The sequence below is a fragment of the Tachyglossus aculeatus genome, chromosome 4, assembly GCF_015852505.1.
Source record: "Tachyglossus aculeatus isolate mTacAcu1 chromosome 4, mTacAcu1.pri, whole genome shotgun sequence".
Classification (NCBI taxonomy): Eukaryota; Metazoa; Chordata; class Mammalia; order Monotremata; family Tachyglossidae; genus Tachyglossus; species Tachyglossus aculeatus.
Window position 1 is genome coordinate 11,866,070 of NC_052069.1, and position 27,492 is coordinate 11,893,561.

At 46.8% G+C, this 27,492-nt stretch overlaps 2 protein-coding genes across 3 annotated transcripts in view; one reads left to right on the forward strand and one right to left on the reverse strand.

Moving 5' to 3' along the window:
* The window catches only part of STX18 (syntaxin 18), a 184,676-nt gene extending 175,321 nt beyond the window's left edge, over positions 1-9,355 (forward strand). Inside the window, exons 9-11 of the mRNA XM_038745882.1 lie at positions 1,375-1,444; positions 7,293-7,373; positions 8,109-9,355. Coding sequence (XP_038601810.1) covers positions 1,375-1,444; positions 7,293-7,373; positions 8,109-8,204 — 247 coding nt within the window. The 3' untranslated portion in view covers positions 8,205-9,355. The remainder of the gene's footprint in view (positions 1-1,374; positions 1,445-7,292; positions 7,374-8,108) is intronic.
* Positions 9,356-10,583: 1,228 nt separating this feature from the next.
* Positions 10,584-27,492, reverse strand: part of NSG1 (neuronal vesicle trafficking associated 1) — a 65,787-nt gene continuing 48,878 nt past the window's right edge. For both annotated transcript variants that reach the window (XM_038745976.1, XM_038745977.1), the window contains exons 4-5: positions 24,482-24,592; positions 10,584-12,043 (exon numbers count right to left, since the gene is read on the reverse strand). In XM_038745976.1, the coding sequence (XP_038601904.1) occupies positions 11,843-12,043; positions 24,482-24,592 (312 nt within the window). In that variant the 3' untranslated portion in view covers positions 10,584-11,842. The remainder of the gene's footprint in view (positions 12,044-24,481; positions 24,593-27,492) is intronic.

Below are 27,492 nucleotides of genomic sequence, written 5' to 3' on the forward strand. Positions count from 1 at the left end.
ATTGAAGGCCCATCTCCTCCAAGAAGCCTTCCCTGATTAAGCCCTCCTTTCCTCTTCTCCCATTCCCTGTTGCATCACCCCGACTTTTTCCCTTTATTCATCCCCCCTCCCAGCCCCACAACACTTATGTCCATATCTGTAATTTATTCATTTATTTTAACGTCTGTCTCCCCCTCTAGACGGTTGTGGGCACGGAATGTGTCTGTTTATTGTTATACCTTACTCTCCCAAGCGCTTAGTAATAATAATAATCTACATTATAATAATCTAATAATAATAATCTAGACTGTGAGCCCACTGTTGGGTAGGGACCGTCTCTATATGTTGCCAACTTGTACTTCCCAAGCGCTTAGTACAGTGCTCTGCACACAGTAAGCGCTCAATAGATACAATTGATTAATAATAATAATAATGTTGGTATTTGTTAAGCGCTTACTATGTGCCAAGCACTGTTCTATGCGCTGGCAGGGGAGGAGATGCAAGGTGATCATGTTGTCCCTCGTGGGGCTCACAGTCTTAATCCCCATTTTCCAGATGAGGGGACTGAGGCCCGGAGAAGTGAAGTGACTTGCCCAAAGTCACACAGCTGACAAGTGGCAGAGCCGGGATTCGAACCCACGACCTCTGACTCCCAAGCCCAGGCTCTTTCCACTGAACCACGCTGCTTCTCTGCACCCAGGAAGCGCTCAGTAAATACAATTGACTGAGTGGCTACTGCTTCAGTGTGGCCAGAGTAAAACTGTCTTCTCATGGGGATTTAGAAGCGCGTTTCAAAATCAGTCCCATTTCCGAAAGGAAGACTTGGATGATTTTGGTTGTTTGTGGAAAAAAGGCCTACTAAAGACATTAAATGTCAGGTTAGTTTAGGGACAATCTTGTCAATGCCGGGATTTGGGGCAGAAAACGTGTATCAGTCATTCATTCAATCATATTTATTGAGCGCTTACTGTGTGCATAACACTCTACTAAGTGCTTGGGAAGTACAGTTCAGCAACAAATGGATACCATCTCTGCCCACAACGGGCTCACAGTCAAATCCGTGGTATTTATTGAAGGCTTACTGTGTAGAGAACACTCTTCTAAAATGAAAAGAGAAGTAGGAAAAGGTGTTTTCTTTTGGTCCCATCCACTGTCTGTCTTTATTTAATGTCCCCTTCCTCTGACCGCAGAAAGTTTTCATTCCTTCGGGCCGACAGGGACAATTTTAGTAAAAATGTAGAAAAGCCCAAATGCTGAGAAAGTCATTTCACTTTGTCTCATTGTCATTCTGACTGAGTTGTTCCACCATAGTCGCAGCCTGAAAATGCTGAAATGTGAGAGAAATGATGACACGGGAACGTACAATATTATCTGTCCTTTCCTATTTTCACAAAGGCAAATTGAAGGAAAAGTGGTGGAAATATCCAGACTTCAAGAGATTTTCACAGAAAAAGTTATGCAACAGGTAAAAATATTGTGGCTTAAGGGTGACATGCAGTAATTAACGTTTTATTTATTTTTTATTCAAATCGTCTTTACTGTAGGCTATGTACTGTCAGTGCCGATACTAATTAGTTAAGTACTTTGAAGGTAAAAGCGGTAAATATAATTACCCTCAAGCAAAACGTCATTGGAAGACAGTAATTAACAAAACAGAAGTGCATCTTGGAATCCAGGGGTGGATTGAGAGGCTTGATTCATTTTATGGAGAATACCTTAAGGGGTTTAGGCTCAAGAAAAAGGACCCAGGCGTAAAACCTGGATCCCGTGTCGTAGGGGCTTTTGGCTTGCCAAAATTCTGAAATTTTGAACTCATCGAATGATAATTCCGATTCGGCCTGAAGTTCAGGCTGATAAATTCGGGATAATAATAATGACTGTGGTTTTTGTTAAATGCCTACTATGTGCCAGGCCCTGTACTAAGCGCTGGAGTGGATACAGGGTAATAAGGTTGGACACAGTCTCTGTACTGTGAGAGACTCAAATCTAGGTGGGAGGGAGAACAGGTGTCGAATCCCCATTTGACACACAAGGACACTAACGCATAGAGCAGGTAAGTGACTTGCCCAAGGTCACACAGCAGGTAAGTGGCGGAGCTGGGACTGGAACTCGAGTCCTCTGGCTCCCAAGCCCAGGCTCTTTCCAGTAGGCCTAAACCACACATTTCAGCCTTTCCCGGCTAATGCTAAGAAATTTCAGCCATAAAAATGACAGAGAACCTCAGTCAGATTAAATTCCATTAAGGGAGTGAGTCAGTTCTTGCAGTTCCCATGTGAGACAGGGACTGGCTCCAACCCAATTAACTTGTCTCTACCCCAGCGCTTAGAACAGTGTTTGACACATAAGAAGCGCTTAACAAGTACCCTCAAAAATCCCTTTTTAACAGCTCTATTTTCCCCTTCTCTGCCCTCTCCATGTTTCCTCTCCTCTTCCCTTGCCCCCCACCTCCCTCCCGCTTCCTTGCCCTCTCCCTATCTCTTTTCCTCCTCCCCCCCTCCTCTTTTCCCCCTTCTCTCTCTCCCACTCTTCTTCCCCTTTCCCCCCTCCTCATCTCCTCCTTCCCCTCTATCTCCCCTCATCTCCTTCTTTCTCTCTCCCTCTGGTCTCCTTCCCTCTACGCTCCCCTTCTTCTCTTTCTCCTCTAATCACCTGCCTCTACCTCCCCTTCATTCATTCGTTCATTCAGTCATATTTACTGAGATTATTAAAATAGAATTGGGAGTCAGGCAAAATAATAATAACAATTGGCATTTGTTAAGCGCTTACTATGTGCAAAGCACTGTTCTCAGCGCTGGGGAGGATACAGGGTGATCAGGTTGTCCCACGTGGGGCTCACAGTCTTAATCCCCATTTTACAGATGAGGTAACTGAGGCACAGAGAAGTTAAGTGACTTGCCCAAAGTCACACAAAAGTGTGCAGTATCCTTTCATGGAAAGGAACTTCAAGCTTGCTCTCAAAAAATCTGTATTACGTTTCAGTAGTGCAACAGCTCAGCGCAAAAATACTTGTAAGAATGTATGTGAAAATATTTAATGATTATTGAATATATTTTGCTTGCCCCTATCCTCCCCCCCCCCCAAAAAAAAATCTATTATAAGACCCTTCTCTTCACTAAGTAGAAACTTAAAAAATGTTCTTCGGAGTTACTGACAGAATATCCGAGTTAAAGGAGGTAATTTGATCACATTTTCAACGTAATCTGTATTTTTGAATTTAGTCTGCAGGCTCACGTTAATCGTATAACAGACTACCCTCGGAAGCATTTGTTCCAGTACAGTTCCGTAGAGGGTTACGATTATTACACCATCGTGTTCATCAGTGTTACAGGGAGGGGGAGAAGTCGGGTGGCTAAGATATCAGGAAGCGCTACAGGGGCAGTGGGACTTCAAATGCATAGGTGGCATGGAAAGGCCTCCTGGGGGGTGAAGTCTTGTCAGGCTTTGAGAGTGGGGAGAGCCGTGTTCTGCGGTGTGAAGGGGAAGGGAGTGGGCGAGAATGTATATGTATATGTCTATACGGTTATATGTATACACGGTTGCACATATTTATTACTCTATTTATTTATTTATTTATTTATTTTACTTGTACATTTCTATCCTACTTATTTTATTTTGTTGGTATGTTTGGTTCTGTTCTCTGTCTCCCCCTTTTAGACTGTGAGCCCACTGTTGGGTAGGGACTGTCTCTATGTGATGCCAATTTGTACTTCCCAAGCGCTTAGTACAGTGCTCTGCACATAGTAAGCGCTCAATAAATACGATTGATTGATTGATTGATTGATTGAGAAAGAGATCGGCTGCAGGAGAAAGGAGAGCGAGGCACTGTGAGTCAGTTGGCTTGGGAGGAATGAAGATTGCAAGCTAGGGAGTAGCGGCAGAGAAGGGAGTGGGAGAGAGCTGATTGCGTGCTTTAAAGCCGATGCTGAGGAGTTACTAGTCATATGGAGAGGAATGGGCAAACCCCCAGTGGTTTGTAAGGAGTGGGGAGACGACAGTCAGGGATGGAGTATAAAGGAGGCAGAGAGGGCAATGAAGAGGCTGAAACGGGATGTAGACAATGACTCTCCCACTCCCTTCTGCGTCACCCTAACATCCTCCCTTTCTTCACCACCCCCTCCCAGCCCGCTGGACTTAATGTCCATACCCGTGATTTATTTATTTCTATTCATGTCTGTCTCCCCCCCAAAAGAGTAATAATTATTATGATGGTATTTGTTGTCAATCAATCATTTATTGAGCGCTTACTGTGTGCAGAGCACTGTACTAAGCGCTTGGGAAGTACAAGTCGGCAACATATAGAGACGGTCCCTACCCAACAGTGGGCTCACAGTCTAGAAGTGCTATGTGCCAAGCACTGTTCTAAGCGCTAGAGTAGATACAAGGTAGTGAGGTTTCCCATGTACAGGTCCCAGTGTTAGTCCCCATTTTACAGATGAGGGAATCATCATCAATCGTATTTATTGAGCGCTTACAGTGTGCAGAGCACTGTACTAAGCGCTTGGGAAGTACAAGTTGGCAACATAGAGAGACAGTCCCTACCCAACAGTGGGCTCACAGTCTAAAAGGGGGAGACAGAGAACAAAACCAAACATACTAACAAAATAAAATAAATAGGGAACTGAGGCACAGAGAAGTTAAGTGGCTTCCCCAAGGTCACACAGCAGTCAAGTGGTGGAGCCGGGATGAGAATCCACGACCTCTGACTCCTAAGCCTGTGCTCTTTTCACTAAGCCACGCTGCTACCATTAGCTTATTGTGGGCAGGAAATGTGTCTATTATTGTGTACTCTCCCAAGTGCTTAGTACAGTGCTGTGCACACTGTAGCTGCTCAATAAATAGTTGATTGAATGAATCAAATGAGTTAAGCTGGGATATGACAAACACCTGGGTTGGCGTGGAGACTGTGTTGATGGAGAAGAAGGGATAGATTCTAGAAATAATGAGGGGGAAGAACTGCCCAGATTATCTTCCTACAGAAACGTTCAGGGCATGCCACCTCCCCCTCCTCAAAAATCTCCAGTGGATGCCTATCCACCTCTGGATCAAACGGAAAACTCGTCACTATTGGCTTTAAAGCTGTCCATCACCGTGCCTCCTCCCACCTCACCTCCCTTCTCTCCTTCTGCATCCCAGCCCACAAACTCGTCTGGTGCTAACCTTCTCACTGGGTCTCCATCTCGCCTGTTCCGCCACCAACCCCTGGCCTGGCCTCTTCAGATCTGCCAGGCAATACCTCTTCCCCGCTTCAAAGCCCTACTGAAGGCACACCTCCTCCAAGAGGCCTTTCCAGACTAAGCCCCACTTTTCCTCAGCTCCCCCTCCCTTCCACCTCATCCTGACTCACTCCCTTTGCTCTTCCCCCCTCTCCCCACCCCACACCCCCAAGACTGAGCCCCCTCCTTCCTCTCCCCCTCTTCCCCCCTCCATCTCCCCCGCCTTACCTCCTTCCCCTCCCCACAGCACCTGTTTATATGTTATATGTATATATGTTTGTACGGATTTATTACTCTATTTATTTGTACATATTTATTCTATTTATCCTATCCCGTCTGGACTACTGCACCAGCCTTCTCTCTGATCTCCCATCCCCGTGTCTCTCTCCACTTCAATCCATACTTCATGCTGCTGCCCGGATTATCTTTGTCCAGAAACGCTCTGGGCATATTACTCCCCTCCTCAAAATTCTCCAGTGGCTACCAATCAATCTGCGCATCAGGCAGAAACTCCTCACCCTGGGCTTCAAGGCTGTCCATCCCCTCGCCCCCTCCTCCCTCACCTCCCTTCTCTCCTTCTCCAGCCCAGCCCACACCCTCCGCTCCTCCGCCACTCCTCACCATACCTCGCTCTCGCCTGTCCCGCCATCGACCCCCAGCCCACATCATCCCCCGGGCCTGGAATGCCCTCCCTCTGCCCATCCGCCAAGCTAGCTCTCTTCCTCCCTTCAAGGCCCTATTGAGAGCTCACCTCCTCCAGGAGGCCTTCCCAGAGTGAGCCCCTTCCTTCCTCTCCCCCTCGTCCCCCTCCATCCCCCCATCTTACCTCCTTCCCTTCCCCACAGCACCTGTATATATGTATATATGTTTGTACATATTTATTACTCTATTTATTTATTTTACTTGTACATATCTATTCTATTTATTTTATTTTGTTAGTATGTTTGGTTTTGTTCTCTGTCTCCCCCTTTTAGACTGTGAGCCCACTGTTGGGTAGGGACTGTCTCTATATGTTGCCAATTTGTACTTCCCAAGTGCTTAGTACAGTGCTCTGCACATAGTAAGCGCTCAATAGGATTGATGATGAGTTTATTTTATTTTGTTAATATGTTTTGTTTTGTTCTCTGTCTCCCCCTTCTAGACTGTGAGCCCACTGTTGGGTAGGTACCGTCTCTATATGTTGCCAACTTGTACTTCCCAAGCACTTAGTACAGTGTTCTGCACACAGTAAGCACTCAATGAATATGATTGAATGAATGAATGTATACATCTATAATTCTATTTAATTCTATTGATGCCTGTTTACTTGTATTGATGTCTGTCTCCCTGCCCAGACTGTGAGCCCATTGTGGGCTCTTTATTGCTGTATTTGTACTTTCCAAGTGCTTTAGTACACTGCTGTGCACACAGTAAGCGCTCAACAAATATGAATGAATGAATGAAAGAGAGAAAGAAAGAAAGAGAGAAAGAAAGAAAAAAGAAAGAAAGAAAGAAAGAAAGAAAGGAGAAAGAGAAAGAAAGAAAGAAAGAAAGAAAGAAAGAAAGGGAAAGAGAGAGAGAAAGAGAGAGAAAGAAAGAAAGAAGAAAGAAAGAAAGAAAGAAAGGGAAAGAGAGAAAGAAAGAGAGAGAAAGAGAAAGAAAGAAAGAAAGAAAGAAAGAAAGAAAGGGAAAGAGAGAGAGAGAAAGAGAAAGAAAGAAAAGAAAGAAAGAAAGAAAGAAAAAGAAAGAAAGAAAGAAAGAAAGAGAAAAAAAGGAGTCTAGGTTAATGCCACAGTTCTGGGTTTAGGAAACCGGGAGGAGGGCGATTTTAGCAACTGTACTGAGACACTGAGGGGGAGGAGAGATCTCAGGGCAAGTCACTTAATTTGTCGGTGCCTCAGTTACCTCATCTGTAAAATGGGGATTAAGACTGTGAGCCCCCTGTGGAACAGCCTGATCACCTTGTAACCTCCCCAGCGCTTAGAACAGTGCTTTGCACATAGTAAGCACTTAATAAGTGCCATCATCATCATCATCATAAGATGTTTGGTACCTTGAGCTTGAGGTACCAGTGGGACAGTTCTTCTGGTGCTTGTCCTAATTTGTTTCTCTTTTAAACAGGAAACTGAAATTGACACACTCCACCAGTTGGTTGTGGGGGCAACGGAGAACATCAAGGAAGGCAATGAAGACATAAGAGAGGTGGGTAGCCATTCCATCAATCAACCAATGGTATTTGATGAGCGCTTACTGTGTGCAGAGCACTGTACTAAGCGCTTGGGGGAGTCTGACATAATAGAGTTGGTAGACCCGATTATACAGCGGCTAGCTGGAGGCTGCCTCGGTTGGACCCACCCCAAAATATCGCTACTTCCCTTCATTTCTAATTTGCAACTCTCCAGGGCAATAGGTTCCATGGCCCAGAACTCAGATCGTTACAAGCCCTGGGCCTTATGGAGCAAGACAGATTGATATTTGTGGTGTTCGTAGTATCTGTGTTCTCTGGAGAGAAGGCGAGGCCTGTTATCCATTTCAAGGTGTTGACACTGTCTTAAAAATATTCACCCCCTCCTGGGCCAACCGATCCGTAAACCAAAAAACACGGTTTCAGAATCAGTACGTGCCGATTACAGTCTTAATTTAATTGTCTCTTTTGCATCCCACTGAAAAGTGGCGATGTATTTTTGAATCCGGTCGAATTCCGTAAATCGTCGTTTAATCATTTATTGGGCAGGACTTTTAGGGTGGACCACTTGGTGGGTTTTGAAAAAGCCCGGGGTACATGAGATGGGCTGGAACTGCCACAGTTCTGACAATGGTCCCAAGTAATTTGAGGGATTATCTGCCTAGTGAAAGTCTTCAATAGAAGAGGGGCAAAGAGGGGGTTTTTTCACTTGTATCTTGGAAAAACTCTAAGTTATTCTTATCATCCCACAGGCAATTAAAAACAATGCTGGATTTCGTGTATGGGTTCTTTTCTTCCTCGTGATGTGTTCATTCTCCTTGCTGTTCCTGGACTGGTACGACAGTTAGTTTGGAGGGCCTTTAAAAAAAACAAGAACGGCCCTCGTCCCTCGCCTGTGTAAACATGAAAGTCACCGCAGATTACTTCCCTTGAGACCAGGCCAACCGTATCATCTTCCAAGCCGCCGATGAAACCACTGTGGTTGAAATATATCCCGACAAAGCCATCTGCATACGTATCTAAATAAACACACGCTCCCAGACAGACAGACGATGAAGACCTGCTTCTAAATCCCTTCAGTGTCGTTGTGAAGACAGAATGACGAAGGTAGGCCCCGGTTCAATGAGCTAAGAGAAATCTGTTTTATAAACCGCAGGAGGAGAGTGCAGATCCCCTCCGAGCTTAATGGGGGGAAATACACGGGGGCAAACGGGCCCTGCCACTAAACAGATCTTTTGGGGAGCACCCAGAAAGACAAAAGACAGTCGGGGCTTCTGTCTTGTTAGCCTTCAAGGAAAAACACGGCTTAATCGCCCCTCTTCCCAGCCAAACGATCGCCTCGCTTTGTGTCCCCGTCGCTTCTCATCTGGTAGAATCGATCAGCCGCTCATTCAAAAGGCCCTTGTAGCGGCGGGGACCGATTTAATCTGAAGAATTTAAGGAGCTTTTATCTAGGGGAGATTGAAAGAGAGGGAAAACCGGATTGTGGAATGAAGGGGCGTTCCAATATCCCCAAGCGGATTAGGGGGATGCAAGTCAAAGTCCCTGACCCTCTAGGGGTTGGGAAGAAGGAGCCCGGCTAGACTGGAACAGGGGGATTGGCTGTCAAATACGTGGCCACAGCGGATCCAGGACGGGCGGGCGGACAGGTGCCACCACCCAGAAAGGGACCACCACCCAGAAAGTCGCCCCGGCGTCAGACGTGATCGGACGGGAAGCGCCGTCCTGCCTTCCCCGACGTGCCCTTCTCCTCATCGCCTCTATTTCCAACTGTTGGTTTCAAAAGGATGCGGCCGGTCATCTCGGGAAACGCAGGGGCGCTAACTATACCTAGGAAATGTGCGGCGGGCGCCACCCGTCTTGTACTTCATTTACGTAGAATAAAAATGACAAACGTTATCTGTGATTTCTTCCGTGTGCAATAAAGTACACCTGTGCTAGAAAACGCAACCGCGGTCTCGTTTACTGTGAGCACGTGGGCTGGAATTCTATTTATTTTGGTAAAACAGGGACGGGTTTGAGGACAGAATTACTGCCACTCGTTAGTGGATAGAGCATGGGCTCGGAACTCAGATGATGTGGGTTCTAATCCAGGCTCTGCCACATGGCTGCTGTGTGACCTTGGGCAAGTCGTTTCACTTCTCTGTACCTCGGTTACCACATTTGTAAAACTGGGGATTAAGATTGTGAGCCCCACGTGGGACAACCTAACTACCCTCCATCTACCCCAGCACTAAGAACAGTGCTTGGCACATAGTAATAATATTAATAATGGCATTTATTAAGTGCTTACTATGTGCAAAGCAGTGTTCTAAGCGCTGGGGAGGTAACAAGGTAATCAGGTTGTCCCACGGGGGGCTCACAGTCTTCATCCCCATTTTACAGATGAGGGAACTGAGGCCCCAGAGAAGTGAAGTGACTTGCCCAAAGTCACACAGCTGACGAGTGGCGGAGCTGGGATTAGAACCCGTGACCTCTGACTCCAAAGCCCAGGCACTTTCCACTGAGCCACGCTGCTTCTCTAAGTGCTAGTCTTCTAGACTGTGAGCCCATTATTGGGTAGGGACCGTCTCTATAAGTTGCCAACTTGTACTTCCCAAGCGCTTAGTACAGTGCTCTGCACACAGTAAGCGCTCAATAAATACGATTGATAGTAAGTGCTTAACAAATACCATCATTATTATTATTATCCTGCCTTGCCTGAAAACCTTTTATACATACAGTCCCTAACTTTAGGATGTTCACTTTTTTCTGGGTTTGATACTGAAATACAATTACAGCGACACGGATCCTTTTTTGTATCAGGCAGAAATATCCACGGGTATTAAGAGGAGCAGCGTGGCTCAGTGGAAAGAGACCGGGCTTTGGAGTCAGAGGTCATGGGTTCAAATCCCGGCTCCGCCAACTGTCAGCTGTGTGACTTTGGGCAAGTCACTTCACTTCTCTGGGCCTCAGTTCCCTCATCTGTAAAATGGGGGTGAAGACTGTGAGCCCCCCGTGGGACAACCTGATCACCTTGTTACCTCCCCAGTGCTTAGAACAGTGCTTTGCACATAGTAAGCGCTTAACAAATACCATCATTATTATTATTATTAAAATATTCCGGTGACCCCGTTGGTCCGGATGACGAAACCGATTCCCGGCTGACTGCCGGTTACTCCTGTCTCTCGCCTGCCCCGACGTGAGTCTCTGGCCGCGACCGCTGGAAACATCACAGTCAGACGACATGGAGGAAAACGTGTGAATATCGTTTATATTTAATTTGTCTTACACACTTATTTTAACTGGCGATTCTGTAACTTCGATTTTCATGTTCAGAATAAAATTTAAAACACGGGCTCCGTACAAAGAGGGCGAAACGGAAGCCATCCTGCAGGCGGAAGCCTCCGGCGACGCGGTCTTTCGGCCCCGTTTCTTACTTCGGGGGGTCGTGGGGCCGGATCGCGGAGCTTCCGGGAGCGTCAGACCGAGACAGCCTCCATCCTTCTTGTTCGGCCTGCCCCGGCAGGGTTGAAAAATGGGACCGCTCGCAAGCGGGATCACGAACCCAAACCCAGATCATGACGCGATAGAAAAAGAAGCAAGCCTACGACTTCCTTCGGGTGAGACAATCACAAGAGTGGATGTGCTAACGTTATATCTACAGAGAGGACGGGTTTCTTCAACACCATCAGATCGGCGACGGCGCGCTCTCGTCAGAGCAACGCTGTTACACGGCCGCGGGGCTTTCGGAGTCGAAGATGTTCCATTCCCTTCTACGGTCTACCTGACTCGGGTTTCCGCCCACGACGCTCGTCCCAGAGGGAATGAATGCGGGGAAATTCGGTTGACAGCGATAATAAAACAACATTGAGCATGCCCCGTTGCAAAAGACTTCATCATCACTTACAAATCAACGACAGTGAGGAAAGTATGTGAAAATTATGCGACCTGACTCCTTCCCCTTCATTCTTGGAAACCAGGCGCTATCGCGCGTCGCTGCTATCGGAGCAGATGGCGGCTCGTCGGAGCTGAGGGGGAGAACGTTTAACTACAGCTCCGAGCGAAGCGCGAGATCACTCTTAGTTATGGCTAAGGTGCTCGGTCTGCAAAACCGCAAGGTGATTTACATTTTTTTCTTTTCTTTTTTTACAAAACCCCCGTACCAGTTCAGACAGTAAAATGCGCGGTAAATCCAAACCCCTGAAAATCCAGTGTAAATTAGTTTTATGACAGCACCCCGTAAATTCCCCAAAGGATCAAAATTAGGATTTTGTAACTTGTTAAGAGATGCCAGGGCTCTTAAAGCGATGCTGAAATGCAGGCGGTTTGATGCCCGTGGGTATTCCGTACCACGTTTTATTGGCCAAGCAGTATCAGCAAATGGAAGCAATTGCACCATAAATATGAGTAACCTCTAAATGATCCATAATAACTTAATGAAATGTCCCTTTCAAGTCCCTCCGTTACCTTCAAGCGACATATTGGAAGCAACGAGCCTAGCCTACTAAGCTGATTTCTCAGCGGCTTCGGTCTCCTGCTCCGACAGTTTCTCTTCGGACAGTACCGACATCCAAGGAGACACTGAGCGGGTGATGGTCTGCTTGGCCAGGTTGTAGTGGTTTATGACAGTGTAAAACTTCCCTCGGCCGTTGGAGTCTTGTTCGGAGTAGTAGTTCTCTAATCCTGCCGGGATGCACTGGTTATTCTGAAAGAGAATTGCAAACTCTTTAGCCCCAGATGCTCTCCCCGACCACCCCGCCACGTCTGGAGGTTTTAACCCAAACAACAGCTCCATCCAGAGATGCCTCTGAATAACAATAATAATAATAATGACATTTATTACACACTTACTACGTGCTAAGCACTGGGGAGTTTACAAGGTGATCAGGCTGTCCCACGTGGGGCTCGCAGTCTTCATCCCCATTTCTACAGATGAGGGGACTGAGGCACAGAGAAGTGAAGTGACTTGCCCGACGTCACACAGCTAAGTGGCGGAGCCGGGATTTGAACCGATGACCTCTGACTCCAAAGCCCGGGCGCCTTCCACTGAGCCACGCTGCTTCCCCAATCAATCCACGGTATTTATCGAGCGCTCGCTGGCCGTGGAGCACTGTACTAAGCGCTTGGGGGAGGAGAATACAACCGAGTTCATTCATCCATTCATTCACTGTCGTATTTATTGAGCGCTTACTGTGTGCAGAGCACCGTACTAAGAGCTTGGGAAGTACAAATGGGCAACGTATAGAGACGGTCCCTACCCAACAACGGGCTCACAGTCTAGAAGGGGGAGACAGACAACAAAACAAGTAGACAGGTATCAATACCATCAGAATAAATAGAATTATAGCTATATGCATAGTATTAATAAAACTAATAAATATGTACAGATATATACAAGTGCTGTGGGGAGGGGAAAGGGGTAGCGCAGAGGAGGAGAGGAAAAAGGGGGGGGCTCAGTCTGGGAAGAGGTGACAGAGTTGGTAGACACGCCCACCAGGAGCTTCATAATATACGTATTATATTTATAAATGTATACATGACACATCTGGAGCAATAATATAAATAAATTACAAATATCATCATCATCATCATCATCAATCGTTATTTATTGAGCGCTTACTATGTGCAGAGCACTGTACTAAGCACTTGGGAAGTACAAATTGGCAACATATGGACATAAGTGCTGTGGGGCTGAGGGAGGGGTGAATAAAGGGTGCAAATCCAATTGCAAGGGTGACACAGAAGGGAGTAGGAAAAGAGGAAATGAGCGCCTAGTCGGGGAAGGCCTCTTGAAGGAGATGTGCCTTCAATAGGTATTTGGAGGTGGGGAGAGTGATCATTTGTTAGTTACGAAGGGGGACGGTATTCCAGGCCGGGGGCAGGATAGGGGTGAGAGGTCGACGGCAAAATAGACAAGGTCGGGGTACAGAGAAGGAGTGAAGTGCGTGGGCTGGGTCAAAGAAGGAAAGCAGCACAGTAAAGTAAGAGGGGGCAAGGTGATAGACTGCTTTAAAGCCGATGGTAAGGAGCTTCTGTTTGAGGCGGAAGGGATGGGCAACCACTGGAGTGGGGAGACACGGACTGAATGGTTTTGTAGAAAAATGATCCGGGCAACCAGATTCATTCATTCATTCATTCAATCGTATTTATTGAACGCTTACTGTGTGCAGAGCACTGTACTAACGCTTGGGAAGTACAAGTTGGCAACATATAGAGACGGTCCCTACCCAACAGTGGGCTGAAGTATGGGGATGAAGTATGGAGTGGGGATGGGTAATAATAATAACGACGGTATTTGTTAAGTGCTTTCTATGTGCCAAGCACTGTATTGAGCACTGGGGTGGATATGAGAAAATCGGGTTGGGTACAGTCCCTGTCCCACATAATAATAATAATAATAATAATAATAATAATAATAATGGCATTTATTTAGCGCTTACTATGTGCAAAGCACTGTTTTAAGCGCTGGGGAGGTTACAAGGTGATCGGGTTGTCCCACGGGGGGCTGTTTTAATCCCCATTTTACAGATGAGGGAACTGAGGAGAAGTTAAGTGACTTGCCCAAAGTCACACAGCTGACAACTGGCGGAGTCGGGATTGAACCCATGACCTCTGACTCCAAAGCCCGGGCTCTTTCCACTGAGCTACGCTGCTTCTCATGGGGCTCAGAATCTCAAACCCCATTTTACAGATGAGGTAACTGAGGCACAGAAGTCAAATGACCTACCCAAGGTCACACAACAGACAAGTGGCGGAGCCGGAATTAGAACGCATAGCCTTCCAACCCCCAGGCCTGGGCTCTATGTACTATGCCATGCTGGAGTGGGGTGAGACGTACGCTGGGAGGTCAGCAAAGAGTCCGGCGCAGTAATCACCAGATAGGATAGGATAAATGCTTGAATTAACTTGGGAGCAGTTGGGATGGAGAGGAAACGGCCGATTTTAGTTGTGAAGGCTGAACTGATGGGATTTGGTGAACGTGAGATGGAACACGTGGGTTGAATGAGAGAGATGACTCAAAGATAACGCCAAGGTTACGCGCTTGTGAAACCGGAAGGATGGTGTGGCTGTCTGCAGTGATTGAAAAGTCAGGGGAAGGATAAAGCTTGGGTGGGAAGATGAGGAATTCTGTCTGGCACATGTTCAATTTGAGATGATGACAGGGCATCCAAAGAGAGATGTCTTGAAGGCAGGAGGAAATGGGAGGCTGCAAAGAAGGAGGAGATAAGGGCTGGAAATGGAGATTCGGGAATCATCATCATGAATTGTATTTATTGAGCGCTTACTGTGTGCAGAGCACTGTACTAAGCACTTGGGAAGTACAAATTGGCAACATATAGAGACGGTCCCTACCCAACAGTGGGCTCACAGTCTAAAAGGGGGAGACGAAACCAGCGACTGAGTTCTCCATGGGAGTAAGACAGACGGAGAATAGAAGGGGACCAAGAACCGAACCTTGAAGGACCCCCCCAAAAGCTAGGGGGTGAGAGGCAGAGGAGGAGCCCATGAAAGAGACTGAGGAGTAGCCAGAGATATGAGGAGAATGAGGAGAGGACAGAGTCAGCGATGCCAACGTTGGATAACGTTTCCAAGGTAAAAGGGAGGGTCACAGCATTGAAAGCAACTGAAAGGTCAAGGAGGATCAGGATGGAGTAGTGACCGTTGGATTTGACAAGGAGATCATTGGTGAGCTTTTAGAGGACGGTTTCGGTGGAATGAAGGGGACGGAAGTCAGATTGGATGAGGTCGAGGAGAGAATTGGAGGTGAGGAACTTGAAACAGCGGGTGTAGACAACTCGCTCGAGGATTTTGGAGAGGAATGGCAGGAGGGGGATGGGGCCATAACTGGAGGGAGCCCTGGGGTCAAGGGAGGGTTTTTCTAGGGTAGGGGCAACACGAACACGTTTGAAAGCAGTGGGGGAGAAGCCATTGGAGAACAGGGCTTTGCACGTAGTGAGCGCTTAATAAATGCCATCATTATTATTAATGAGCAGTTGAAGAGGGTGGTCAGGGAGGGAAGAAGGGAGGGGTAAAGTGATGAGGTGTGAAGGGATGGTGAAGGTGAAAGGGGTAGACTTGGAGAGAAGGCAGGTCTCCTCTTGAGATGACTGCTGGGGAAAATCAATCGATGGTACTTACTGAGTGCTTACTATGTGCAGAGCACTGTACTTAGCGCTTGAGAGAGTAAAACGGAATTAGCAGAAACATTCCCTGCCTATACCAAGCTTACTGTCTAGAGGGGAAGATGGACATGAACTGAATGTGAGCAATTTATAATATAAAATTTAAAGGTATATACCTAAGTGCTGTGGGGAGCACATGGGAAAGATAGGAGAGTTGAAGGAGGGACAGGAGAGGAGCAGGGGAGATTTTAGGGAGACCACACCTGATTGTTTCAGTTTTCTCCATAAAGTAGATGGCCGGGTCATTAGGGGCAAGATGACGGGTGTTTGGTGAGGGAGTTAAATATCCGAAACTACCGGTGAGGGGAACGGGCATGGGAATCAATAAGGATGGAGAAATCATTTTGCCAGGCAGAGGAGAGGGCAGCGTTAAGGCACGCAGGCATGGCTGAGGGCTCACCTCCTCCAAGAGGCCTTCCCAGACTGAGCCCCCTTTTTCCTCTCCTCCTCCCCATCCCCCCCGCCCTACCTCCTTCCCTTCCCCACTGCACTTGCATATATTTGTACAGATTTATTACTCTATTTATTTCACTTTCATTACTATTCTATTTATTTTGTCCATGTTGTGCATCTAGCTTTACTCCTATTTACTCTGATGACTTGACACCTGACCACACGTTTTGTTTTGTTGTCTGTCTCCCTCTTCTAGACTGTGAGCACGTTGTTGGGTAGGGACCGTCTCTATATGTTGCCGACTTGTACTTCCCAAGCGCTTAGTACAGTGCTCTGTACACAGTAAGTGCTCAATAAATATGACTGACTGACTGACAATGAATGAATGAATGAATGGCATAGTGGATACAGCATAGCATAGTGGGAGTCAAAAGGTGATGGATTCTAATCCCGGCTCCACTGCTTGTCTGCTGTGTGACTTTGATCAAGTCACTTCACTTCTCGGTGCCTCAGTTACCTCATCGGTAAAATGGGAATCAATACGGTGAGTCCCATGTGGGACAGGGAATGTTTCCAATCTGATTAGCCTGTATCCTGATCGTATTCATTCATTCATTCAATCGTATTTTGTGGGCGCTTACTGTGTGCAGAGCACTGTACTAAGCGCTTGGGAAGTACAAGTTGGCAACATATAGAGACGGTCCCTACCCAACAGTGGGCTCACAGTCTAGAAGCCCATCCCCTAAGTATCCCCTAAGTGCTTAAAACGGTGCTTGACAAATATGTAATTGCTTAACACTATTATTATACCATTATTATTATATTATACCACTATATTATATTATACCACTATTATTATTATTATTATTATTATTACTATTATCCCTGTCCAGACTGAGCCAAGGGACATCCAGCTACAGCGCTTAGAACAGTGCTTTGCACATAGTAAGCACTTAATAAATGCCATTATTATTATTATTATCATTATTATTATTAATTATTATTATTACAGCCAGAACTCAACTAGCGGTTCCTGTGGAGTTTGAGCAAGCAGAGGCCCAAGCGGTCAAGATCCCCATCCAGGGGTGAAACAGGAAGGTTTCTGCTCATGATTCTACAGTTCCCCCACCAGAATGTAAGCTCCTTGAGGGAAGGGATCATCTCGGAGCCCCCAGAAGGATGGGGACCACTCTCTAATTCCCACCTGGGTATTCTCTCCCAGGGTTTAGTTCAGGCCATGAAGCAACGTTGACTGGACAGAGCCCAGGCCTGAGAGTCAGCAGGTCGTGGTTTCTAATCCCGGCTCCGCCACTTGTCTGCTTTGTGACCTTGGGTAAGTCACTTCACTTCCCTCATCTGTAAAATGGGGATTAACACTGTGAGCCCTGTGTGGGACGGGGACTGTGGCCAACCCAATGATCTTGTATCTATCCCCGCGCCTAAAACAGAGCCTAGCACATAGTAAGCACTTAACAGATACCATTATTATTATTATTATTGTTATTATCATATGAGGAGGGAGGGTGCTCCAGGCCAGAGGCAGGACACGAGCTAGGAGTCGGCATGGAGACAACCGAGATGGGAGTTTCAGTGACTGAGCCCCCTCCTCCCCACCCTTACCTCCTCCCCTCCCCGCAGCACCTGTATATATGTATATATGTTTGTACATATTTATTACTCTATTTATTTTACTTGTACATATTTATTCTATTTATTTTATTTTGTTACCATGTTTTGTTTTGTTCTCTGTCGCCTCCCTTCTAGACTGTGAGCCCGCTGCTAGGTAGGGACCGTCTCTATATGTTGCCAACTTGTACTTCCCAAGCGCTTAGTACAGTGCTCTGCACACAGTAAGCGCTCAATAAATACGATTGTATGAATGAATGAATGAATGAATGAATGACAGGTCAGCACTGGACGAGCAGAGTGTGCAGGCTGGGTTACAATAGGAGAGAGCTCACCTCCTCCAGGAGGCCTTCCCAGACTGAGCCCCCTCCTTCCTCTCCCCCTCCTCCCCCTCTCCATCCCCTCCGCCTTACCTCCTTCCCCTCCCACAGCACCTGTATATATGCATATGTTTATACATATTTATTACTCCATTTATTTCATTTGTACATATTTATTCTATTTATTTTATTTTGCTAATATGTTTTGTTTTGTTCTCTGTCTCCCCCTTCTAGACTGTGAGCCCACTGTTGGGTAGGGACCATCTCTATATGTTGCCAACTTGTACTTCCCAAGCGCTTAGTACAGTGCTCTGCACACAGTAAGCGCTCAATAAATACGTTGATTGATTAGAGCCAAAGGTGAGGAGTATCCGTTTGATGCAGCGGTACTCATTCATTCATTCAATCATATTTATTGAGCGCTGTGTGCAGAGCACTGTACTAAGCGCTTGGGAAGTACAAGTTGGCAACATATAGAGACGGTCCCTACCCAACGGTGGGCTCACAGTCTAGAACAGTGGACTCACAGTCTAGGTAGAGGGGCAACCACTGGAGGTTCACTGGAGAGTGAGGAAATAGGGACTGAACATTTTTGTAGAAAAATGGTCCAGGCAGCAGAATGAAGTATGGACTGGAGTGGACTGGGAAATCAGCAAGGAGTATGATACAGTAATCAAAGCGGACATGAATATAAATAAATTCCGGACATGAGCATTAGGGCTGTGGGGCTGAGGATGGGGTAAATCACCTGTGCTAAAACAGCGTGGCTCAGTGGAAAGAGCCCGCGCTTTGGAGTCAGAGGTCTTGAGTTCAAACCTCGGATCCGCCAATTGTCAGCTGTGCGACTTTGGGCAAGTCATTTAACTTCTCTGTGCCTCAGTTACCTCATCTGTAAAATGGGGACTAAGACTGTGAGCCCCCCGTGAGACAACCTGATCACCTTGTAACCTCCCCAGCGCTTAGAACAGTGCTTTGCACATAGTAAGTGCTTAATAAATGCCGTCATTATTATTATTATTATTATAAGTACTGTGGGGCTGGGTGGTGGGGGGCATGAATGAAGAGAGCAAGTCAGGGTGACGCAGAAGGGAGAGGAGAAGAGGAAAGGAGGGCTTAGTCAGGGAAGGCCTCTTGGAGGAGACTTCTCTTCTGTAAGGTTTTGAACGGGGGCAGAGTAATTGTCGGATGTGAGGAAGGAGGGTGTTCCAGCCTTTGACTGGACCAATTAGACCAATTAGCCTTAGACTTTGACGGGACACTTTCTCGGTCTGTGGGCATGTGTTCCATCTCTCAGGTGACATGGGAGTCCTCTTCTTCTGAACATACCCAATAACTAACTACCTCAGGCCAGAAACTGGGTGTCCGGCCGACACCTCAAACTTGACATGTCCAAAACAGAACCCCTACCTTCTCTGCCAAACCCTGTCCTCCCTCTGAGAGGCTTGTCTCTCAAGCCTTGACTCTTGACTCTTCTCTCGCATTTAACCCACATATTCAGTTTATCCCTAAATACCATCATTCATTCATTCATTCAATCGTATTCATTGAGCGCTTATTGTGTGCAGAGCACTGTACTAAGCACTTGGAAAGTACAATTCGGCAACAGATAGAAACAATCCCTACCCAACAACGGGCTCACAGTCTAGAAGGGGGAGACAGACCCCACTTTGCAGATGAGAGAACTGAGGGGCCGAGGAGTGAATCAGCAGCTACGACACAGGAGAGGGACAGACTAATTGTTGATGAGTTGCTCGAGAACCGAGATTTTATTTCTTCCACCCACCAAAAGGTCAACCTTCACAACTTCGCTAAAATCTGCCCTTTCCTCTCCGTCCCAACTGCTACCACATTAATCCAAGAGTTTATCCTATCCTGCCTTGATTGCTGTTATCATTCATTCATTCATTCAATCATATTTATTGAGCGCTTACCGTGTGCAGAGCACTGTACTAAGCGCTTGGGAAGGACAAGTTGGGAACATACAGAGACGGTCCCTGCCCAACAGTGGGCTCACAGTCTAGAAGGACTGTCCTCCCGGGAGCCGGACTCGCCAATGGATCCCAGTGCCCTGGATAATAATAATGGCATTTATTATCGGCCTCCTTGCTGACCTCCCTGCCTCCTGTCTCTCTCCCCCCACTCCAGGTCATATTTCACTCTGCTGCCCGGAGCATTTTTCCACAAAAACATTCAGTCCGTGTTTCCCCACTCCTCAAGAACCAACAGGAGTTGCCCACCCACCTCCAGATCCAACAGAAACTTCTCACCATCAGCTTTAAAGCACTCAATCCCCTTGCTCTCTCCTACCTCACCTAACTGCTCTTCAATTTCAACCCAACCCTCAAGCTTTGCTCCTATAATAACAACCTACTCATCGTACCTCAATCTCGTCTATCTCTCCACCGACCTCTCACCCGTGTCCTGCTTCAGGCCTGGAACGTCCTCCCTCTTCATATCCGACAGACAATCACTCTCTCAGTCGATCAGTAAGTCAATCGCATTTACTGAAAGCTTACCGTACTAAAACACTTGGGAGAATCAAATATAACAATATAACAGACACATTCGCTGCCCACAACGAGCTTACAGTCTAGGGGGGGAGACAGACATTAATATAAATAAATACACTTATGATGTACATCAGTGCTGTGGGGCTGGGTTGGGGTGAATATCAAATATCCAAAGGTCACAGGGCCAACATCATCATCAATCATCATCAATCATATTTATTGAGCGCTTACTGTGTGCAGAGCACTGTACTAAGCACTTGGGAAGTACAAATTGGCAACATATAGAGACAGTCCCTACCCAACAGTGGGCTCACAGTCTAAAAGGGGGAGATAAAACCAAACATACTAACAAAATAAAATAGAATAGATATGTACAAGTAAAATAAATAAATAAATAGAGTAATAAAAATGTACAAACATATATACATATATACAGGATATATACCAACAGGATTTATACCAACAGCATAGGTGACACAGAAAGGAGAGCAAGCTGGGGGTATGAGGGTTTAATCGGGGAATAATAATAATAATAATAATAATGGTATTTATTAAGTGCTTCCTATGTGTCAAGCACTGTTCTAAGCACTGGAGTAGATACAAGGGAATCAGGTTGGATGCAGTCCCTGTACCATGTGGGGCCCACAGTTTTAATCCCCATTTTACAGATGAGGGAACTGAGGCACAGAGAAGTGAAGTGACTTAATAATAATAATAATGGCATTTATTAAGCGATTACTATGTGCAAAGCACTGTTCTAAGCCCTGGGGAGGTTACCAGGAGAGCAGGTTGTCCCACGGTGGGCAACAGTCTTAATCCCTATCTTACAGATGAGGGAACTGAGGCCCAGGGAAGTGAAGTGACTTGCCCAAAGTCACACAGCTGACAATTGGCGGAGTGTTATTCGAACCCATGACCTCTGACTCCAAAGTCCGGGCTCTTTCCACTGAGCCACGCTGACTTGTCCAAAGTCCCACAGCAGACAAGTGGTGGAGCGGGGATTAGAACCCAGGACCTTCTGACTCTGGCTCTATGCACTCCACCATTCTGCTTCTCTCTAGTAAGTGCTTAATAAATGTCATTATTATTATTATTATTATTATTATTATTATTATGCCATGCTAGGCCCCAGGTGGAACCTGATTATCTTGTACCTATCCCAGTGCTTAGTGCACTGCTTGGCACATAGTAAGTGTGTAACAAATACCACAAATCATTATTATTATGATTATCATTGGTGGGTGTCTCCGCTCCCTTCTCTTTCCCTTTCCCTTTCCCCTTCCTCCCCCTCATCCCAACCTTCCGGTTTCACTCCATCACTGCAGTGGTTGGAGGTGGGTGAGGAGATGGGGGGGTGCTTGGAGATAGGGAGGAGGGGGCTCAATCAATCAATCGTATTTATTGAGCGCTTACTGTGTGTAGAGCACTGGACTAAGCGCTTGGGAAGTACAAGTTGGATGGATATATCAGTTATTTATCTACTTATTTATATTAATGTCTGCTTCCCCCTCGAGACTGTGAGCTCATTGTGGGCAGGAACGTATCAGTCTGTTATAGTGTACTGTCCCCAATGCTTAGTACAGTGCTTTGCGCACAGTAAGCATTCAATAAATATGACTGAATGGATGAATGGATGAATACAAGCAAATCGGGTTGGACACAGTCCCTGTCCCATGTGGGGCTCACAGTCTCAAGGGCCATCCAACTGCCAGCTGTGTGACTTTGGGCAACTCACTTCACTTCTCTGTGCCTCGGTTACCTCACCTGTAAAATGGGGATTAAGACTGTGAGCCCCCCGTGAGGCAACCTGATCACCTTAGAGAAGCAGCGTGTCTCAGTGGAAAGAGCCCGGGCTTTGGAGTCAGAGGTCATGGGTTCAAATCCCGGCTCCGCCACCTGTCAGCTGTGTGACTTTGGGCAAGTCACGTAACTTCTCTACGCCTCAGTTCCCTCATCTGTAAAATGGGGATTAAGACTGTGAGCCCCCCGTGGGACAACCTGATCACCCTGTAACCTCCCCAGCGCCCAGAACAGTGCCCTGCACATAGTAAGTGCTCAATAAATGCCATCATTATTATTGTTGTAACCTCCCTAGCGCTTAGAACAGTGCTCTGCACATAGTAAGTGCTTAATATATGTTATCATTATTATTATTATTTCACAGATGGGCTCAGCGAGAGAGCCGAGTGCCAGGGAGACTCTCCTCCCTGAGCCGTTTGCAGCTGCGTCCGATGCCCGAGTGGCCACGGTTGGGGAGAGATGGAGGCCTGAGCCCAGGTGGACGGTGGGAGGGAAGGGACCTTGAGCATCAGAAGATCTGCGTTCTAATTCCGGCTCTGCCACTTGCTGGCTGGGTGACCCGGGGCAAGTCACTTCTCTATGCCTCTGTTTCCCCAGCTGTAAAATGGGGATGGAATACCTGGAGTCCCTCCTAGTGTGTGAATCCTCAGTGGACGGCGTCCAACCTGATTACCCAGAGCTTAGTACGGTGGTTGGCACATAGTTATTATTATTAAATGCCATCGAGTCATTTCTGATTCCTAGCGACTCCATGGATCTACTTTCTCCAGAACGTCCTGTCTTCCGCCATCACCCGTAACCTTGTTAACGGGTCTTCCTTTAGCGGTCCTACGGTCTCTGTCCTTCTAGCTGTTCGTCTGCCTGTTCCACGATTTCCCTGGACTTTTCCTAGAGAAGCAGCGTGGCTCAGTGGAAAGAGCCCGGGCTTTGGAGTCCAGAGGTCATGGGTTCAAATCCCGGCTCCCCACTTGTCGGCTGTGTGACTTTGGGCAAGTCACTTCACTTCTCTGGGCTTCAGTTACCTCATCTGGAAAACGGGGATTAAGACTGTGAGCCCCCAGTGGGACAACCTGATCACTTTGTAACCCCCCCCAAGCACTTAGAACGGTGCTTTGCATATACTAAGCACTCAATAAATGCCATTACTATTATTATTATTATTATTTTAAACCTCATCTGCAAAATGGGGATTAAGACTGTGAGCCCCCAGTGGGACAACCTGATCACTTTGTAACCCCACCACCAGCGCTTAGAACGGTGCTTTGCATATACTAAGCACTCAATAAATGCCATTACTATTATTATTATTATTTTAAACGTCACCTGTAAAATGGGGATTAAAATTGTGAGCCCCCAGTGGGACAACCTGATCACTTTGTAACCCCCCGCCCCCAGCACTTAGAACAGTGCTTTGCATATACTAAGCACTCAATAAATGCCATTACTATTATTATTATTATTTTAAACCTCATCTGTAAAATGGGGATTAAGACTGTGAGCCCCCAGTGGGACAACCTGATCACTTTGTAACCCCCCCAGTGCTTAGAACAGTGCTTTGCATATACTAAGCACTCAATAAATGCCATTACTATTATTATTATTATTATTTTAGTGTCTTCTCCAGAGAATCCATCCTCTTGTTGATGTGTCCAAAACATGCTAATCTAAGTCGAGTCATTTGACCTTCCAAAGACCACTTTGGCTTAATTTGCTCTAAAATCCATCTGTGCTTAAAAATATAAAAACGATGGCAATGGCGAGATGACAGCAGAGTGAACACAGCCACCCAACTCTGCTCACCCTCCTACCTCTCTGAGGCCCCTCCGCCGGCCCCTCTGCCCCTCTCCCAGCACTCTGGGAATGGAGTCAGGGCTCGGCTAAGAGGGGGACGGCCGGGCTGGCGGCCCCACCATCACCTTCTGAGGGTGAAGCCTTGCGGGCGGCCATGCGGGATGGGCAGACCCAGCCGTGATCCCGAAAAAAGCCACTCACCTGGCGGGCGGACGGGCAGCCAAGGCCTCAACAACCATCACCATCGGGTCACCGAGTCACCACGTTCTGCCACTGGGCTCTACCGGACTCCAGTCACCCCCTCCAAAACCACACTATGCAAACAACCTTAAGGAGTCTGAGTCCCCTCCCCTGCTCTGAGCTTTCTGTCCCCCTCTCAGCCCCCACCTCCAGCTCTGAGCCCCCCTCCGCTGTCTCTGAGCTCTCCTTCCCCTCTCCCTACTTTGAGCCCCCTCTCAACCCCGAGCGCTCTCATCCTCCCCGGAGAGCCGGGGTCTGGCGGGCCCTTGAGACTTTTTACCTTAAAAACAAACCCTTCTGGGCAGGTGTGGTCATACTTGTAAACCTTGTAGACAACCAGAAAGACAACACAGGTGAGGAACGCCAAGGCAAACAGGACCAGCACAGTTACCTGCAGGTAGAAAGAGCAGAGGAGTCTGTTAGGGAAATTCGACATCATCGTTTGGTTCATCTAGCCTCTGTAGCGGAATTTCGCGGAACTGTGAGCTCCTTGGGAACAGGGAGCATGTCTCCCAGCTCTCTTGTATTCTCCTAAACGTTCAGTACCGTGCTCTGCACAGAGTAAGCGCTCAACAAATACTTAAGAGAAGCAGCGGGTCCGTGGCCTAGTGGATAGAGCGTGGGCCTGGGAATCAGAAGGATTAAGGATTCTAATCCTGGCTCTGCCATTTGTCTGCTTTCATCATCATCATCAATCATATTTATTGAGCGCTTACTTTGTATTTATTTATTGAGCCCTTTGTGGCCTTGGGCAAATCACTTCACTTCTCTGGGCCTCAGTTGCCTCATCTGTACAATGGGGATTGAGACTGTGAGCCCCACATGGGACAGGGACTGTTTCCAACCCGATCTGCTTGAATCCACCCTGCTTAGTACATTGCCTGGGACATAGTAAGCGTTCACTAAACGCCATAATTATGATTATCATTATTAAGTCACTACATTTCTCTGGGCTGCAGTGACCTCATCTGTAAAATGGGGATTAAGACTGTGAGACACGGACGGCTGTGTCCATAAGAGAAGCAGCATGGCTCAGTGGAAAGAGCATGGGCTTTGGAGTCAGAAGTCATGGGTTCAAATCCCGACTCCGCCAGTTGTCAGCTGTGTGACTTTGGGCAAGTCACTTAACTTCTCTGGGCCTCAGTTCCCTCATCTGTAAAATGGGGGTTAAGACTGTGAGCCCCACGTGGGACAACCTGATCACCTTGTAACCTCCCCAGTGCTTAGAACAGTGCTTTCCACATAGTAAGCACTTAATAAATGCCATCATTATTATTAGCTTGTTTCTAGCCCAGCACTTAATACAGTGCCTGGCACATAGTAAGCGCTTAGCAAATAACATTTAAAAAAACAAAACACGACTGACTGAAACACACACGAGCTCACAGAGCCTGAATGGGGTTGACCTTGGAATGCAAAGAACACGAAACAGATCACCACTAAACCCAAGCAATCTATCAAATCCACCATATTTGTTAAGTGCTTACTATGTGCCAAGCGCTGTACTGAGCACTGGGGTAGCTATAAGATAATCAGGGTGAGCATATACCCTGTTCCACATGGGGCTCACAGTCTAAGCAGCAGGAAGGAGGAGTTAATCCCCATTTTACAGATGAGGAAACTGAGGAAGAGAGCAGTTATGTGAGTTGCCCAAGGTCACACAGTGGACTACGAGCTCCTACTCAGACTGTGAGCACCACGGGGGGACATGGACCATGTCTGTCCTTATTAACTAGTATCTAAACCGGTCAGTCAACCAATCCTATTTATTGGGTGCTTACTGTGTGCAGAGCACTGTACTAAGCACTTTGGAGGGTACAATATAACAATAAACAGACACGTGCCCTGCCCGCAGTGAGTTTACAGTCTGGAGAGGGAGACAGACATTAATACAAATAAAATGACAGATATGGACATAAGGGAATAATAAAGGGAGCAAGTTCAGGGAGATGCAGAAGGGAGTGGGAGAAGAAGAAAAGAGGGCTTAGTCAGGGCATGGAGAAAGGACTTGACAAATATACTACTACTAATACTACTAATAATAATAGTGATGGAGACTGGATTAGAACCCAGGTCTTCTGACTCCTAGGCCTGTGGTCTTCTCCTGCTGCCCCACACAGAGAATGTGTCTTTTGATTGCTAATTGTACCCTCCCAAGTGCTTAGTACAGTGCTCCGCACCAGTAAGCGCTCATTAAATATGACTGACTTACTGACAGCTTACTGAGTACCATGCACTGTAATAATAATAATAATGATAATAATAATAATAATAATAATGGCATTTATTAAGCACTTACTATGTGCAAAGCACCGTTCTAAGCACTGGGGAGGTTACAAGGTGATCAGGTTGTCCCACGTGGGGCTCACAGTCTTCATCCCCATAACAATAATAATGGCATTTATTAAGCGCTTACTATGTGCAAAGCACTGTTCTAAGCACTGGGGAGGTTACAAGGTGATCAGGCTGTCCCACGGGGGGCTCCCAGTCTTCATCCCCATTTTACAGATGAGATAACTGAGGCACAGAGAAGTGAAGTGACTAGCCCAAAGTCACACGGCTGACAAGTGGCGGAGCCGGGATTTGAACCCATGACCTCTGACTCCAAAGCCCGGGCTCTTTCCACTGAGCCACACTGCTTCTCGGTTGTAAACACCTGGGAGAGTGGCAAGACCCACAGCCCTGCCCTCAAAGAGGCTACAACCCACTGGGGTTAGACAGACTAAAATGTTGTATGGAATGAAAGATGGAGAATAAAAGGATAAAGCAGGAAGGAACACACACACACACTTCAGGGTGAAACAGCTGAATCATTCGATGTTAAGATAAAGCCATCTACAACGATACAAATAAATACATTCCTGTGTACCCCAGCACCAAGGACATGATTGTGATACCCAGATGTGGAGTGGTTAAATTTAGATATGGGTTTTGTTTTGGGTTTTCTTGCAGAGACGGAGGGCTCGGTCGTATAGATGCACTAAGAGAATTCCTCCGAACGGGACCCCATTGCATGCAATATTTGTAAATCAGGAAGGGAGGAGTGGAAAGGGGAAGGTGGCGGGCGTTACAGGTTGAATCAATCAATCAATCAATCAATCATATTTATTGAGCGCTTACTGTGTGCAGAGCACTGTACTAAGCGCTTGGGAGGCACAATGAAAGGATAATAATAATAATGATAGCACTTATTAAGCACTTACTATGCGCAAAGCACTGTTCTAAGCAGAGGTTACAAGATGATCAGGTTGTCCCACGGGGGGCTCACAGTCTTCACCCCCATTTTCCAGA